Here is a 16,833-nt window from a genome sequence, read left to right on the forward strand (position 1 = left end):
CGAGCTGAAGGGGCTCGCTATGCAGAGGCTGGCGTGGAATCAATGCATAATTGCGTTAATTGTCGGGTGGTCCTGGTGTGGGCTGGGCACGATCACTCGATTGTCCGAAAAAGACAGACGAGAAGTAGCCTGGGTGTTCCCATGCTGCCTTGCGCGCGATTTGATTCACGCTGCTAAGGCAGCCTGGAGACCATGGAGCAAATTTTCGCCTGAGATAGGGAACCAATCACAGAACAGGTGGGAAAGCAAGACGATGATGAGCTATGCACAGACGCAATTGATAGACATCCGTGGCACCCAATAAACGGATCTGGGCATTTTTTTCAAATACGAGAAAATGAACGTTTGGTTCCCAGACCACGTCTCTTTGAGAAGTGGTGGCGCTAGCCAGGCTAGACGAGAAGACTGTGAGATGAATGAATGAAGAGAGTAAGGCGAGTGGAGACGGCGTGCCAGCCTGTGACAGACAGGCCGGCGCCACATTTAACTGTAAAAAAAAAAAAACTTCAACAAAAGATCAACAAGAGGCCTATTTGATCACTGCGTCGTCTCTTCTCTTTGGGGACTCCGGGGACTTGCTGTACTTGTTTGACAGGGAGACGTACAAACAGGGGTGCCATCACGTGAAAGTAGTATTGCCAAATTTCTTGCCTAGCCCAATTTGTTGTATTTATTATATCGGAGACAATTCATTCGGAATGAGTCATGCAGGAAGCCTACCTATTTTCTTGGTGATTGCCTCTATTATATTGTAATACTACAATCTTATATACCATATAGTATACTCATTATAAATGTAATCAACATGAAGCAATCTTCATCCCAATCACACAGGCCATTAGGTCCAGAGCCATATATACATGCATATGAGGATGTAAGTCAGGATGTTTGCTATTTGATTAGTTCAAATAAATAGTGAATATGCATGCATATGAGGATTTAAGTCAGGATGTTTGCTATTTGATTAGTTCAAATAAATATTGTAAAACCAAGCAACTAGAAGAGAACTTGTCTTGGATCGTAGAGGAGTGTCATGCAATGCTCATTTCTGGTGAGCATTTGATAGCTGATGGCTAGAAGATGTAAAAGTTTGCCAATAGTTGCGTAGCCTCTTACCCATTTGTCATTAAAAATCAACAGCGAATTAACTTAATTTCATTGCCTAGGTTACAGACTCAGACTTGAGAGATGCAAGTCAGCAGATCAGCTATTATTATTTGTTGACATCAAACCTGAAGAGGAACACAAGTTTACCCAACGGCTGTTCCCGCAGTTCACTGCGTCGTTTCTTCTCTTAGGGGACTCCGGGGACATGCTGTACTTGTAAGGTCTAGAATGGAACAACCAGTTGGCCTACCGGTATTTGTTTGACATGGAGAGGTACAAAGAACCATTAACTGCTGTCCCTTTTTCTCATCTGTACCCACCCTTACAGAAATCTCAGATTTCTGGTGAACAGTTAGCACAAATTTGCGGCATGGTCATATTTTCACATGCAACTTAGGTTTCTGGCAAACAGTTGTGGTAAACTTTTGACAATGTTGCAGCAAATTTGCAGCAATGTCATATGCAAATTAGGTTTGTCACCAGAAGTTCACTGGAAGTTTGCCATTGACCTTTGCTGGAAGTTTGCCTCTAGCGGCCACACTGGCAAACTTCTGGCAATATTTTCTAGTGAACTCATTTGTTTCCCACAAATCACCCACAACTTTGTTATGACGCTTGTAATTGAGCTCTGGTGCATCCTACTTCTATAAATGGTCCTTGAGATGCTTCTACAATTTGATTAGAGTCCACCTGTGCCTACATTAATTCACTGGACATTATTAGGAAAGACACCATCTCTTTATATAAGGTCTCACAGTTGATGGTGTATGTCAGAGTGAAAACCAAGCCACGAGGTCGAGAGAATTGGCCGTAGAACTGCAAGACAAGGTTGTGTGAAGACACAGATCTGGGTAAGGATACAAGACAATTTCTGCAGCATTGAAAGCCCTAAAGCACAATAGCCTCCATCATTTTCAAAAGGAAAAGTTTGGAACAACCAACAGCTTTCCTAGATCTGCTCAGCCAAACTGAGTAATCTGGGACGAAGGGCCTTGGTCAGACAGGTAACCAAGGACCCAATGATCACTATGAATGAGATCCAGAGTTCCTTCGAGAGTATGAGAGAAGCGTAAAAAAGGACAAACATGAGTATTGTGTGTAGATTGATGAGAAAAATAATTAATTGAATCCATTTTAAGTCTGAAACATAACAAAATGTGGAAAAAGTGAAGCGCTGTGAATACTTCCCTATGCACTGTATGTTACATGAAAAAAAACTAGATCCCAAACAACAGACGTGACGTCTCTTCAACTTTCTGAGCATGATGCTCTCCTCTCAGCTGGCCATTGATTAAGCGCACACTGCTTTCCCAGAAAGTGCAACAACAGTAGAGTACTTCAAACCGATTTCATGCACAACATGACTGCAAGCAGAGTGGAAAATGTGTGTGTTTTATGTCTTAATGTCAGCGCATCTTATCTGCTTCCGTTGCTCTGTCCTTCTCAATAAAAGTAGCCCTTTCGCCTGACTGCCTGTGGCTATCGGAGTGCTCTTTCACATTTTCCGTCTCTATGCTGGAGACTCAACCTTTGTGTTTGGGGGATCGGAGAAGGAACAGCATCCAATCCGAAGATCCCAATCATTCGACTCTCGACGCCTCCAGGGCAAATGCATCGCATTTTAATCCCGTTTAGGCTACACGTCGGACAACCCTCCGCTGGGGGTACACATTTCTCCAAGGTGACATGAGGAAAAACATTCCCAAATTTATGTTGTTAACAATTAATGAGATTAACTTATTTGGTTCTGTTTTAAAACATTTAGTTTGGAATTACAAAGCTGAAATGTGGTTCCTGCTGGCATATCATAACACTCACACATTTGACTGTCTTAAAATTTGACAATAATATTAATATTTAAAGGTTACAACTATTTTCATCCGAAGGCATGGGTATATTCCACAGTGACAAAAATCAACGTTACATGATCAAACCGTGAAATGAGCCAAATCATCATTATTCATGTTGCAATTCACATTAAGTTACTTGTTAGTTGTTTGTGAGAAGCAATTCCCATTCCCAAAACTTCAAGATGTACGATATCTGCAATGTACTGGTTTTGTCAATGTGTAGCATACTGTTTGTTAATGTTTACAAATGTTCTTTATTTGTTTATTTAATGGGTATGCACTGTTCTAGCATGGGTACCAGTTTGCATACACGTGTTCTTTGTATTTTCCATTGTTTGCTCTCTTATTCCAGGCTGCCTTTTATAAGAACTGGTTAGGGACAATGATGAAAATCTGTTGTGTTGGTGTTGCAACACAACATGAAAATCAGTACACACAGCTAACTCCGACTTATTTAAAGCATTTTGTCTGTCAATTAATGAGTATCTATCTAATAAAACAAACAAGCAAATGAATAAAGGAATTGACCACAAGCAATTCATGCAAGACAAGTATCTGGAGCACAAGAAAAAGCAAGTAAATTGTCAAGGATGTACAGCCACAACCCAAAATAAATGTTGATGACGTTGTGTAAGTGATGTAATTAATGTTTATATAGTAGAAATTGCAAAGTTACACAAGCTTGGGAGCGCAGGAGGAGGGTGAGCACGCTTTGGTAACGCGAGCTGGTGAGGTTCTCCGCGTTTGACGTCAGTAAAGAGAAATTACCTCTATATAAACGAACAGGGACACGACAGGGGGGAAGGAATCAGAAGCCACAGCGATAAGAAACAGAATATCAGCAGGCGAACTCCCAGCGGGAACAGGGAGTACATATCTATCCAAACATGCCCAATTCCAGCAGCTCGACTTCGTCAACCAAGAGTATCCGCAGGGCAGCGTCCGAATTGGAACGAGCCGACTCAATCACGGTAAGACATTTGTATCAAACGGTGTGTCAATAATTCCAAGCCTACTCTGTTGTGGGAAAACAACTGTTATTAGTTACGTGTTTGCTTGGTTAGCCATAAGTGGCACCGTGCGCTTTTACGCACAGCACACAGCTAACGTATTCAGGTATTATAAGCCCAGCGGTTTGCAAACATTGTAAAGGTGATTGTAGAAGTATAGACCGAGTGTCAAGTTCTAAGTCTAAGCTATGCAACAGGTTTACATAGACTGCATTGAAGCTGTAAAGCGCTTTTGGAGATGTAAATCGATCTCAACAAGTATCCCACCACAGGTAAGGACGGCCACGCTACAGTATGGCACAATATCAAAGGGGTTAACACTGACAGCTACTTAAGGAGTAGAGGTTCAGTGAATTTCATCTCTATGTAATACAAGTTTGCCGTTCTCCCCTTTCCAGTCTCCGAGATTTGTGGGAAGGCGCCAGAGTTTAATAGAGGATGCAAGGAAAGAGAGGGAGGCTGCAGCTGCTGCCGCCGAAGCTGCTGAAGCAAACGAGCAGATCGTGTTCGAGGAGGACGATGGAAAGGCCTTGCTTAATCTCTTCTTCACTTTGAGACGCTCGAAGAGTCCCACATTGTCGCGAGCTCTGAAGGTGTTCGAGGTAAGTGAGAGTAGCAGTGCATATTTCTTTACGATTAGTGAGTGCACGTGGGCAATAAGGAATTACTGCCTCCCAACTTTTTTTCCCAGACCTCAACAGATGACTTCAGTATTTAAAACTTGGCATACAATTCAAAGAGGAAATTAGTATTACGTAAAACATGCGCCACTGGTTGTTCGTATTTCATTATACAATTGTACAGTAATAACACTGCTATAATCTATCTTCACACAACCATTGAAGCCTCCATATATTTACCGAATGTAATCAGTGCCTTGAGAGTGTGCTTTACTCGGTGTCTTCACATAGTAGTATGGCTTAATGTCTATGTTTTTAACTGTTATGAAACTCATCAGTGAAGCAGTTTCGTCATTACTTATACAGACGTTTGAAGCAAAGATCAACCATCTCGAGACTCGTCCGAGCAGGAAACCCCGCGATGGGCTCGAGGATCTGGAGTACTTCGTCCAGTGCGAGGTGCACCTCTCTGACGTCAGCACACTGGTCAGCTCCATCAAACGCATCGCAGAGGATGTCAGGACCACCAAGGAAGTCAAATGTGAGCCATGCTTAGTCTATAAAATAATTATCTGAGAAAGTGGCTGCCTGGCTTTATGATCTGGATATCCACTTACAGTAATTAACCATTCAAAATGTGTATATATTTATTATCTGAATCAAGCCTTTTTCAAACCATTTTTTTTGTAGTTCATTGGTTTCCAAAGAAGATTACTGAGTTGGACCAATGTCATCATCTCGTCACCAAATTTGATCCCGATCTGGACCAGGACCATCCGGTCAGTCTGGGCTTATCATTTAGACCCATAGATACTCCATATTGTTACAATATTACTATTATAGCTTCACTATAATGACTTATGAAATTCCATAGGGATTTACTGATCCCGTCTACAGACAACGCAGGAAGATGATTGGAGACATTGCATTCAGATACAAACAGTGCGTAGGCTACATCATACAGTATACACAGTAGCAGCACTTTGAGATATAATAATAATTCTCATTATACCTTTTGAATGTCACATGCCTTTCTGTCTTATTTAGTGGAGAGCACATACCTCGAGTGGAGTACACAGAGGAGGAGATTGGGACATGGTGAGTTTGATATGTGTGTGTATGTGTGTTTGTGTGTGTGTGTGTGTGTGTGTGTGTGTGTGTGTGTGTGTGTGTGTGTGTGTGTGAGTGTGTGTGTGCTTGACATTTTTACTGTGTGTGTGTGTGTGTGTGTGTGTGTGTGTGTGTGTGTGTGTGTGTGTGTGTGTGTGTGTGTGTGTGTGTGTGTGTAAGAGAGAGTGTGTGTGTGTGCACGCAGCATCTTGACAAATTGCTAATTGATCTGGCCTATGTGATCTATACACATTTGTAGTTTTCCACTAGAGGCTCACACACCCAACATTAACAATGCCACTTCCACTGCCTCTGCAAGCTGCAGAGAAAGATGGCAGGAAAGCAAGGCAGGATAATCTAATCTATCAATCACGGTCATTTTCCGGACACTGCATGACCAAACTCCAAAATCCTATTTTTATTCTGAACATTCACAGGCCCAATTTGGAAAGAAACTTTAATTTTATCAATCATTTCTCAGAAACACTGCATGTTTTTTTTTTTGTCTTTTGTTTGTTTGGTAAGTTAGATTAAACTGGTTTTGAGGCCAAAGCCCATAATATGCTGAATTCAAATCCAATTGGTCCCCAGAACAGGCAAGTTCAGTGTATCACTGACTAATCTTGTTCCCCTCAGTCCCTCGAGGGTGTCCTTTCCAATAACACAATTGTTTCGGGGGGAATTGTTTACTTTTCGAGAGATTTATTATTCTGTTCCCAAGCTGAATGCTGAATTAACTCAATCATAGCCAGCCTGAACAAACCACTAAGCATTTTAGGCTGTGTCGTATAAGGACTAGTGAAATGGGGGCGCTGTGAGCAGCCCAGTGACTTACTGAAGCAGTTATTCCATTCAGACTCTTTAATGTAGTTTGGTATGTTTGGTATGTTTCAGTTTAATTCAGTTGGGAAACAGCAGAACATATTTTGAGGATTTATTCATGTAGATCTGTTCTATCCAATCCATGTGTCATGCTGTGTGTATTTGTATGAGTGTGTGTGTTGTGTGTTGCGGGTGTGTGTGTTTATGTTTGTGTGAATGTGTTGCTTTGCATATTATATATTGTGTATTGATGTGTGTGTGTTTTGCTCTGTACAATTGTGTCTGTCTGTCTGTCTCTCTGTCTCTCTCTCTCTCTCTCTCTATGTTTGTGTGTGTGTGTGTGTGTGTGTGTGTGTGTGTGTGTGTGTGTGTGTGTGTGTGTGTGTGCGTGCGTGTGTGTATGTGCGTGTATGTAGGCGAGAGGTGTACGGCACCCTGAGAGACTTGTACTCCTCCCACGCGTGCAGTGAGCACTTGGAGGCTTTCCGTCTGCTGGAGAAACACTGTGGTTACAGTCCTGACAACATCCCTCAGCTGGAGGATGTGTCTCACTTCCTCAAAGGTAAGGCTACTTCACAAGGTGGCCATAGCAGTAAGAGCACAGCCTGGACTAGACGTGTTATTTAGACATAAAAGTGAGAGAAGTGAGTGTATTGAGAGTCATCTCATATCAAGCTCTATCATTTTCCATTTTTAAATTGTGTGCCGGTTCTTTGGCTTGTCTACTGCTGGACAGGAAAGGAGGGACTTGTGTTCTCTGTAGGATCAGTGAATAATTGAGGAATCAGAATGTATACTTAGCTTATCGTTTTAACATATTTCAATGTGGGGTTTCTCTTCGGTCAGCATGGCGCCACTATACTTGTTTGCTTTAGTTGTTTGTCAAACTAATTACTATTTTAAAGCCATTCATATCTTACTTCTCATTGCTAGATAGTACTCTACACATACAGTATTTTGTTTGCACAAGCATAACTTTATCACTATTTTGTAAACATATGATTCCTTTTTTCAACTATTACTTGGTGTAGCTTATATATGATTTACACCCGAGTGGTAGTATGTGTCTATATGTTTACCTGAGCTTACCATGTCTAATTTGTTGGAACAATGTACTAGTCTGCATATTGCATTGTAGTGGTGATTTTACAAATGCATTTTTCTTTTGATTAGAAGAACTTAAAATTGAAAAGTTTACATTTCAACATTGCATTGTATTAGAAGTAAATATGAAACACTGAGTCTTTTTTTACAACACAGAACAGACAGCTAGAGGACAGTGAGGAGAAATGAACGCAATCTGACAACAAGTGCACTCGAATCATACATCGTAAAGTGGATGGCACTGCGCCTTACATGTGATAGCAAAACATGAGAAGTCAATCACCTCGCCTTTCCCCACCTTCGCCTTGTTTATACATTTTTATATGTTTTGGGGCTGCGGGCAGCCGTGGCCCACTGGTTAGCACCCTGGACTTGTAACCGGAGGGTTTGCCGGTTCGAGCCCCGACCAGTGGGCCACGGCTGAAGTGCCCTTGAGCAAGGCACCTAACCCCTCACTGCTCCCCGAGCGCCGCTGTTGAAGCAGGCAGCTCACTGCGCTGGGATTAGTGTGTTCTTCACCTCACTGTGTGTTCACTGTGTGCTGAGTGTGTTTCACTAATTCACGGATTGGGATAAATGCAGAGACCAAATTTCCCTCACGGGATCAAAAGAGTATACTTATACTTAGACTTGTATAGGGATCAAAAGAGTATATATACTTATACTTATACTTGTTTAGGGATCAAAAGAGTATATATACTTATACTTATACTTATATAGGGATCGAAAGAGTATAAATACTTATACTATACTTGTTTATACCCACAGAGCGCACAGGGTTCACTCTGCGTCCCGTTGCTGGTCTCCTCTCGGCAAGGGATTTCCTGGCCAGTCTGGCCTTCCGTGTGTTCCAGTGCACCCAGTACATCCGCCACGCCTCTGCCCCGATGCACTCTCCCGAACCGTGAGTTACATTTACATTCACCTGCATTCATTTAGCTCACGCCTCTGTCAGACATTCATTTGTTCCTAGTGCCATTTCTCTAAGTGATTCTTGAGATTAGGGACAAAACAGGTTTTAAATGTTCTAAGAGAATAAGAATCAGTTGTTTAGCATATCTGTTGCCTGTGACTTCCATAATCTTCTTAAAATCAAGCCTTAATTACAAAACATGTTTTACAAATGTTGTATTTTGCTCATTTCGGTGTTGACACATTATGGTTGTGACATGCCAGGTGTTAATAGATGGATATTAAATACACGAGATATGAAACACTTACCAGAACTAGAAAGGTATCATGACATGAGGAAGAACTAGGAAGTGCTAAAGGGGTCCTCTGTGTTTTAACTGCCAACAATTATTCCTGATTTTTTTCATTATAAAAAAAAGTCTGACGGTGTTGACCAAAACTTCAAGTTCAACTGACACAAAAGTACATTTAAAACATATACAATTTCTAACTTTTGATACTGATGAAATTATTTACTTAAATATATACATTATAATCATTATGATACATTTTGCATTACTTTATATATACTTGATATACTTGATATTTTCATGGTATGTTGAAATGAGGAAATCTGCTTCCGGACATGGGGTTTTCCAGGCACTGACTACATTCTATATAATTTAGAACAAAAACTATTTATGAGGAAACATGAAACCATGCCTTGTTGTGCAACCCTTATCCTGATTAAGATTTTGAGTAGTTTTTCAAATTAATATTGTTCATATTTTTACCCCCAATCCTTGTTTTATCTGGCGGACATGTTTGGTCCCTAATCTCAAGAATCACTGCTCTACTAAATTCAGATCTGGGACAGAATTAGTTCTGGGCTGGCTTATTTGATGTACTTGTTTATGGTTTATGTTTATTTTCATGGATGATGTCAAGCAGGGATGCTTGATGTTGTGTTTGTGTACACACTTCATTTTTATCTGCCTGTATGCTGTATGCCATTTGGAGACAATAAAAGAGGAAAGTGGAAGTAAAAAATGAAGTAAGCAACAATAAGTAAAGAATAATGATGTTCAAGCTACAGTACCAAGAGTACCAATAGCTTAGAGCAACAGTAAACAATACAACAGTAAACAATAGCTTAGAGCAACAGTAAACAATAGCTTAGAGCAACAGTAAACAATAGCTTAGAGCAACAGTAAATTCTACCTTAACTCCAAATACCATAACCTGAGGATAATAGTGCTACAACTTTAAGGACAAGGGTGTATTGGGTTTATTCTAGTTTTGTTCTTAGACCACAGTTGCCCTTTAAGTAGGACCCAGAGGATGCATTCGAGAGAATCATCAAATCATTCTCTTATCTGGCAACCTGTTCCTCTGTCCTCCTCTCTTCTGTCCTCCTCTGCTCTTATTATGGCAAACCTACTTATCCAACACAATTTTCTAACATATATAGTATATATACTCTTTTGATCCCGTGAGGGAAATTTGGTCTCTGCATTTATCCCAATCCGTGAATTAGTGAAACACACTCAGCACACAGTGAGGTGAAGCACACACTAATCCCGGCGCAGTGAGCTGCCAACAGTGGCGCTCGGGGAGCAGTGAGGGGTTAGGTGCCTTGCTCAAGGGCACTTCAGCTGTGCCTACTGGTAGGGGTTCGAACCGGCAACCCTCCGGTTACAAGTCCGAATCGCTAACCAGTAGGCCACGGCTGCCCCAATAAATTAAATATATTGAAAGTCTGAAACACCCACTATAAGGCAAACTTGTATCTTACATTAAATCATTAAGTACAAACAAAATCATTCATTAATGTCAAATCAATTACAAAACCAATCATTAATGTTACAAATCAATCATTAATGTCATTAAGTAAATGGAATACTAAATGCACTCAATATGGTACAGATCAGATCAGTCCAAACCAAAGATTCTAGAACAGAGCTCTGTTCTACAATCTTTGGTCCAAACCCTCTGTTCCTTTGTTCCACAGGGACTGTGTTCATGAGCTCCTGGGCCATGTTCCTATGCTGGCTGACCGGACGTTTGCTCAGTTCTCACAGGTAAGGGCAAATGTCCCTGCAGGATGCCAATGCTGCTGTTGCAGAATATTTAAGCATCACTGGAGAGGTCAGTGTTGCGTGTCTAAATCTCTGTCTCATGTTCGTGTACTTTAGGCAATTGGTCTCGCCTCTCTGGGAGCCTCTGAGGAAGACATAGAGAAGCTGTCGACAGTAAGCATTTTTAATCTGCTTTTAAACTTTACCATTACACTTATAACGTGTGTGTAACTGTATGCTACCCATTCAAGTCATTATTTAATGTTTCTGCTGTGTACTTTTGTGTGTGTGTGTGTGTGTGTGTGTGTGTGTGTGTGTGTGTGTGTGTGTGTGTGTGTGTATGTGTTTGCAGATGTACTGGTTCACAGTGGAGTTTGGGCTCTGTAAACAGGGAGGGACAGTTAAAGCCTATGGGGCTGGACTCCTCTCCTCCTATGGAGAGCTGGTGGTGAGTATATGTGTCTGTGAGTTCTGACATTCAAGGTCTCATACATACACTTTACCGCTAGAAGACTGGTAGATGTTAGCAATGATGCCTCCTACTTGAAGATACTACAATATTTTGCAGTAATTTTAGACTCTACTAGTCTACAAGAGCTGTGAATAGCTGTCAGTTGAAACATGTCTCTGGCTGAACTACAGACAAATTGCACATTCAACCACATTTTCATCTTCAGTATGAAATAAGAAAGCAGACCTCTGAAAATCATGTTTCCTGTTTTTTCTCCTTGTCAGTAGTGTCCAGCTCAATGTTACACAAGTACCACTTACCGAAATTTCCCAACTATTATCACAGTTTATACATTGATTTTGCAAAATTTCTTCAGCTATGAGGTTATTAACACTTATATACAATGCGGCTAATATACAGGAAATTACTGAATGTTTACATACACTTCAGTTCTGGATTACATCTAGTTTACATATACTGTGTGTGTATAATCTGGGGTTGGATCTGTTGAATCTCTTGATCTGTTGTTGGAGAATTCCTGAGGTATCTATCTGGGGTTGTATCTGTTGAATCTGCTGATCTGTTGTTGGAGAATTCCTGAGGTATCTATCTGGGGTTGTATCTGTTGATCTGTTGTTGGAGAATTCCTGAGGTATCTATCTGACACATAATTTGTCCACTCCAACAGTTTCAGTCCATTGCAGACGTATTTACTCTCAGACACATGGTGCCCATGTGTAACTAAAATGGGCATACAATACAACAATTTTTGTCTTCTTCTTCTGACACTGCTGCCACCTACTGGCAAAATAGGTACATGGAAAACCTGAAAAATTCATGTGACCCAACCTGTCCAGGTTTTAAATTCAGTATAAATTACAGATAATGTTATACATTTTAAAACTCACATTTTTAATTGTTTTAAATGCACAGCACATCAGCACAAGCTAAATGCTCTGAGTTTCAAATGTGCTCTGATCACATTGTTGGAATTAGAGACACTTTTTTACTTTTCACAAGGGATGTGGCTCCATGAGGTGGACAGATACCCAGAAGTTACTGAGTATAACGCTATTACATTGTTATTATTATTATTATTATTATTATTATTATTACATAACACTAGCACTAAGAGCAGCACTCACATCTGGATTTGGGGATTACAGTTTTCCTCAGTCGCTTTGGTGCTTTTCTCACATCATTATTAACATTTGCACAGCAGTTAGTGCATTTCTCAAAACAATTAGTGCAAACTGCAAAACCTAGTGGATAACCTGCACAAGAACATTACTTGCTCAAAATGGATAGTCCATTCCTCGAAAGCAAGTAACTGCCAGTGTCATCAAAATGAGAAGTCTTGACACCATCGTTTATGAACAAGATAGTCAAATGGCTTTGTCATTTTTTCATTACGACAGTTTATGCTCTCAGTGTTTTCCCATGCAAAAAAAGGTCAGAACTCGGTGACACTACCTGAACATGCTCAAGACAGCACTATTCAGTACTTGTACAGCCATTTGAAAACTACAGTAAAGTTACACGTTGCTGTAGTTAGGGGAGTAAGTGAGTACAAGACACTGAATATGTACGTTTCACAGTTTTGCTGTATATGCTCTTTGCAATTCTACAGCATTGTGACAGAATTTGATAACTAGTTCACCAATTTTGTATGTAATGACTCAAGGAATGAAATGAAGACTATTAGTTTTATTGGGAACGACTATTCAGCATCCATAAGTATAGTTCATTTTGACTGACAGAATAAAGCAATTGATACTGTACATGTTCAAAAGCATTTGCAATTTGTTCAGAGGAAGGAGAAATTGCTACTATGATGTGCACAAATGACTAAATGTTGTGGAGGTTGAACTAATAGTTAGGAGAATTTTCATTCCGATCTGAGAAAAGCACCAAAGCGACTGAGAAAAACTATAAGTCTCAGGTCATCTCTGGCTCTGTCCTCCTCCACAGCACTCCCTGTCCGACGAGCCCGAGAGGAGAGAGTTCGACCCAGATGTAGTCGCTGTCCAGCCCTATCAGGACTTTAACTACCAGTCCATCTACTTTGTGTCCGAGAGCTTCACAGACGCCAAAGAGAAGCTAAGGTGATGCCCACACATAGTAGTCAAGAGGGGCTCTAATTTCCATATAGTTGTATTACATAAAAACAAAACTTAGACAAAACATCTGACACTATGTGAGAGGAGGGAAAGAGTTAATGGGGTACATTGTTAGGCAAGTGCTGTTATATACTTGGCATATGCATACCTTATAATTTGTTCAGGAAAATGTAGTTTTTGTGTTTGTATTAGATTTGTCCTGTCGATGCAATTTTTGTGTCTGGCTGGCAATAGAATTAGGGTCAGATTTTACATAAATACAATTGAGATACATATTTTCTGTCTCACAAGAACTGGCAAATCATTTGACAAACCCACTATGTCTAACATCACTCAATTAACCATGAAAATGACTTTTACATGATGTGATTGTGCCATTTAACATGATTGAAGTAAAGGTTTATTTGCTGTGACAGGCGATACGTGGCAGGCATCAAGAGGCCTTTCTCTGTGCGATTCGATCCCTACACGTATAGCATCGAGGTACTGGACAACCCTCTGAAGATCCGCGGAGGGCTGGAATCCCTGAAGGATGACCTGAAGCTTCTGAGCGATGCCCTGAACGTGCTAGCGTGATGACCACATGCAGCCTATCTGGCTTTTTAACGGCGATTCGATGTGTGACACTGTCATAGTTTATCATGTGCTTCTCTGTACATAGGCCCAATGCAAGCTAATTGCTTTGAAATAGCGCGGTGGCAAACGCCTGATGCCTCATGTCAAATGGCCTCCAAAGAGCATTTAATGGATCACATTTGTGACTTCAAAGAATCTGTGTCAATTAGACATGTTATTTTTATTTTAATATTCAGTGTGACTTATTAACTACCTAAACAAATACAGCCTGGTCTGTGATCGCATCAAACGCATATTTTTAAGTTAAGTAACTGGAGTGATTACTGGTCATTACTTGTATGAAATGAAAAGTATTGTATGAAAAGTATATTTAATATGAGGCACGCAATGGAATACCTATAAAACAATGTCACATTGAGAAAGTATGGAGATGTGATGTGTTGTGAATCACTTAGAAAAGGGATCATGGTGTGTTGACATGAGCCTCTGCTCTTCCAAGCAGGAAATGTTGCATATAATGTGCTACTTCATGTGTTGGCATTAACAAAACACTTGTATTACATATCTGTTTGCCCATTTGGGCAGGTTAAGTGCTGCTTCTGTAAAGACAAAAACATCACCAAGATGAATTATATGATGACCAAATAAAAACCTGTCCAATATGAATATGTCCAAATGTGTGTGTGGGTTGTAATATAACATACTATTCGAATAAAATAAACTCTCAGTACAGATGTGAGGAATTTAGAGATGAAATTAAATTGTTTCACTAGTTCACCCACAAGAATACTTGACTTGAAGATAAGTGCTGAAGATAAGCATGTTTGGTTTGGTAGCTGGCTGTGGTCCTGGGATGCTGATAGCAGAGACTCTGGATAAGGAGTAGTTTGAGTTTAACTGCAAGTGAAATTCTCCTTTAATTTACCAGAAGATAAGCCTTAAGTACACCTAATCCATAGGGGTGTCAGCAAAAAATTGCAAGTGTGATCTCTGCTATTGGCATACCAAGACCAGGGCCAACCAGCCACCAAGCCAAATTATGCTGATTTATCACACTCTATTTGAAGTGTTCTGTTGGGCGAACTACTGAAACTATGTTAAAGGAGAATTCCGACGATTTTGAAAAGAGATCTCTGTTCCTCGAGGTCACCGAGTACTAAAGGCATGAACATGGGGGCTCATTTGGGGGCAGTCGTGGCCTACTGGTTAGCGCTTCGGACTTGTAACCAGAGGGTTGCCGGTTCGAAACCCGACCGGTAGGCCACGGCTGAAGTGCCCTTGAGCAAGGCACCTAACCCCTCACTGCTCCCCGAGCGCCGCTGTTGTTGCAGGCAGCTCACTGCGCTAGATAGAACCGATTGTTTTCGTTTATTTTGTACCGACAGTAGGCCTACTCGGTGACCTCGAGATCTATGTGAAAAATCGCCAGAGTTCATGCTTTGAAGAAATATTGTTAGCTGAGCAGATTACAGATCATCTTAAAACATCTGTCAATTGAAACATATCAGCTTAAAACGCTACGCCTGGAAAGTCAAAAAATACAACAAAATCACAATGATGGGCGATGAATTGGAGATCACAGTTTGCTTGATAAGGTGATGCTTTATTTTGCAACTTCACCCAAAGCACAGTTTTTGACGCTTACTGAAACCCTGCCCTCTTCTGGTGATCACACACACATTTGATTGACCATCTTAGCTTTCCCTTTCTCTGCTGAAGGGGTCACAATCGCCTTCTCATTGTATTGTAAAGGAACAGCATGAGTATATAGCAACACTATATAAACATTCCTCCTTTTGTTTTCTTTATAAACTTTTCCAGCATTTTGTTACCCTCGTCCCAACTTTTTTTGAAACATGTTGCTGGCATCAAATTCAAAATTAACATATATTTTCCATGAAACAGTCCACATTTTCATTTTCAACATTTGATATGTTGTCAATGTCCTTTTTGCTGCTAAATATGGGTTTATGAGACTTGTATATTATCACATTCTGTTTTTATTTGCATTTTACACAACTTTTTCTGTTTGGTTGTATATCAAAAAAGGGCAAGTTCCTCTGAGCTTATATCTCCTTTTCTACACCCTACAAAATGTATGCCTGATGTACATCTGCCCCATGTATGCCGCTATGAGGTATGTTTGACATATTTGCTTGATTCTATGTATGAATTACCCTCCCCTACCTTCTAGCCATAGTGTATATCCTTAGCAAATGTGTAGATGCAGCATATTGGGTCTTAGCAATGTGTAGATGCAGCATATTGGCTCAGCATATTGGGTCTTAGCAATGTGTAGATGCAGCATATTGGGTCTTGTAATATCCACATAAATCCATAGAAATGCATGTTGTTTTATCCAATATAAGTTTTGCAGATGTATAGTCAATCTTATACACACACCTTATATACTGAATATTATATTATAATATATTAGCCTATGTACAGTAAGCAGAATTTAGGCATGTCTGCATGTGACATTTTTCGAGCTCGGAGCTGGCTTTCTGTTATTAGGGGATTTTTCCCTTTCTTCATCAGTCACACTGTACTTGCTCTTTTAAGTTCAGGCGATTTAAGACCACGTTTATTGTTAGTGGGACTACATAAAATAAAAACTAAATAAAATGGTCTGAATTGAATAGTATTCGTTCTTGTGCATACTGTAATATATTATGATGACCACAGCACGATAAAAGAGACCCCGCCCCTCCTCTCATCATTCATCATCATCTCTCTCTCTCTCTCTCTCTCTCTCTCTCTTTCTGCTCAGTAATGGTTTAACATATTTCAGATAACATCTGGCCTCCAGAACCTACTGTTGGTAGCTTTGTTTATACATACATAAATGGACTGCATTTATATAGCGCCTTAATCGGCTCTTCTGAGCACCCAAAGTACTTTACAATGTCATGCCTCACATTCGCCCACTCACTGATGGTGGAAGCTACCATGCAAGGAACCCACTTGCTCATCGGGAGCACTGGAGTTAAGTGTCTTGCCCAAGGATACTTCAAAAGGGTCAGGAGGAGCTGGGCTTGAACCGGCAACCTTCCAGTTGCTGGATGACTCCTCTACCTCCTGAGCCACTGCTGCC

General features: G+C 40.5%; 1 protein-coding gene across 1 annotated transcript; it reads left to right on the top strand.

Annotated features, from left to right (window-relative positions):
• The first annotated feature begins 3,773 nt into the window (after positions 1-3,773).
• Positions 3,774-14,415, top strand: th (tyrosine hydroxylase). Its single transcript, XM_048257873.1, has 13 exons — positions 3,774-3,928; positions 4,366-4,569; positions 4,954-5,128; positions 5,278-5,366; positions 5,462-5,529; positions 5,635-5,685; positions 6,936-7,081; positions 8,392-8,527; positions 10,526-10,595; positions 10,710-10,766; positions 10,945-11,040; positions 13,015-13,148; positions 13,580-14,415. The coding sequence occupies exons 1-13, from the start codon at positions 3,845-3,847 to the stop codon at positions 13,737-13,739; spliced, it is 1,470 nt and encodes a 489-aa protein (XP_048113830.1). The 5' UTR covers positions 3,774-3,844; the 3' UTR covers positions 13,740-14,415.
• Positions 14,416-16,833: the final 2,418 nt, after the last annotated feature.

Source organism: Alosa alosa, chromosome 11 (genome assembly GCF_017589495.1).
Source record: "Alosa alosa isolate M-15738 ecotype Scorff River chromosome 11, AALO_Geno_1.1, whole genome shotgun sequence".
Taxonomy (NCBI): Eukaryota; Metazoa; Chordata; class Actinopteri; order Clupeiformes; family Clupeidae; genus Alosa; species Alosa alosa.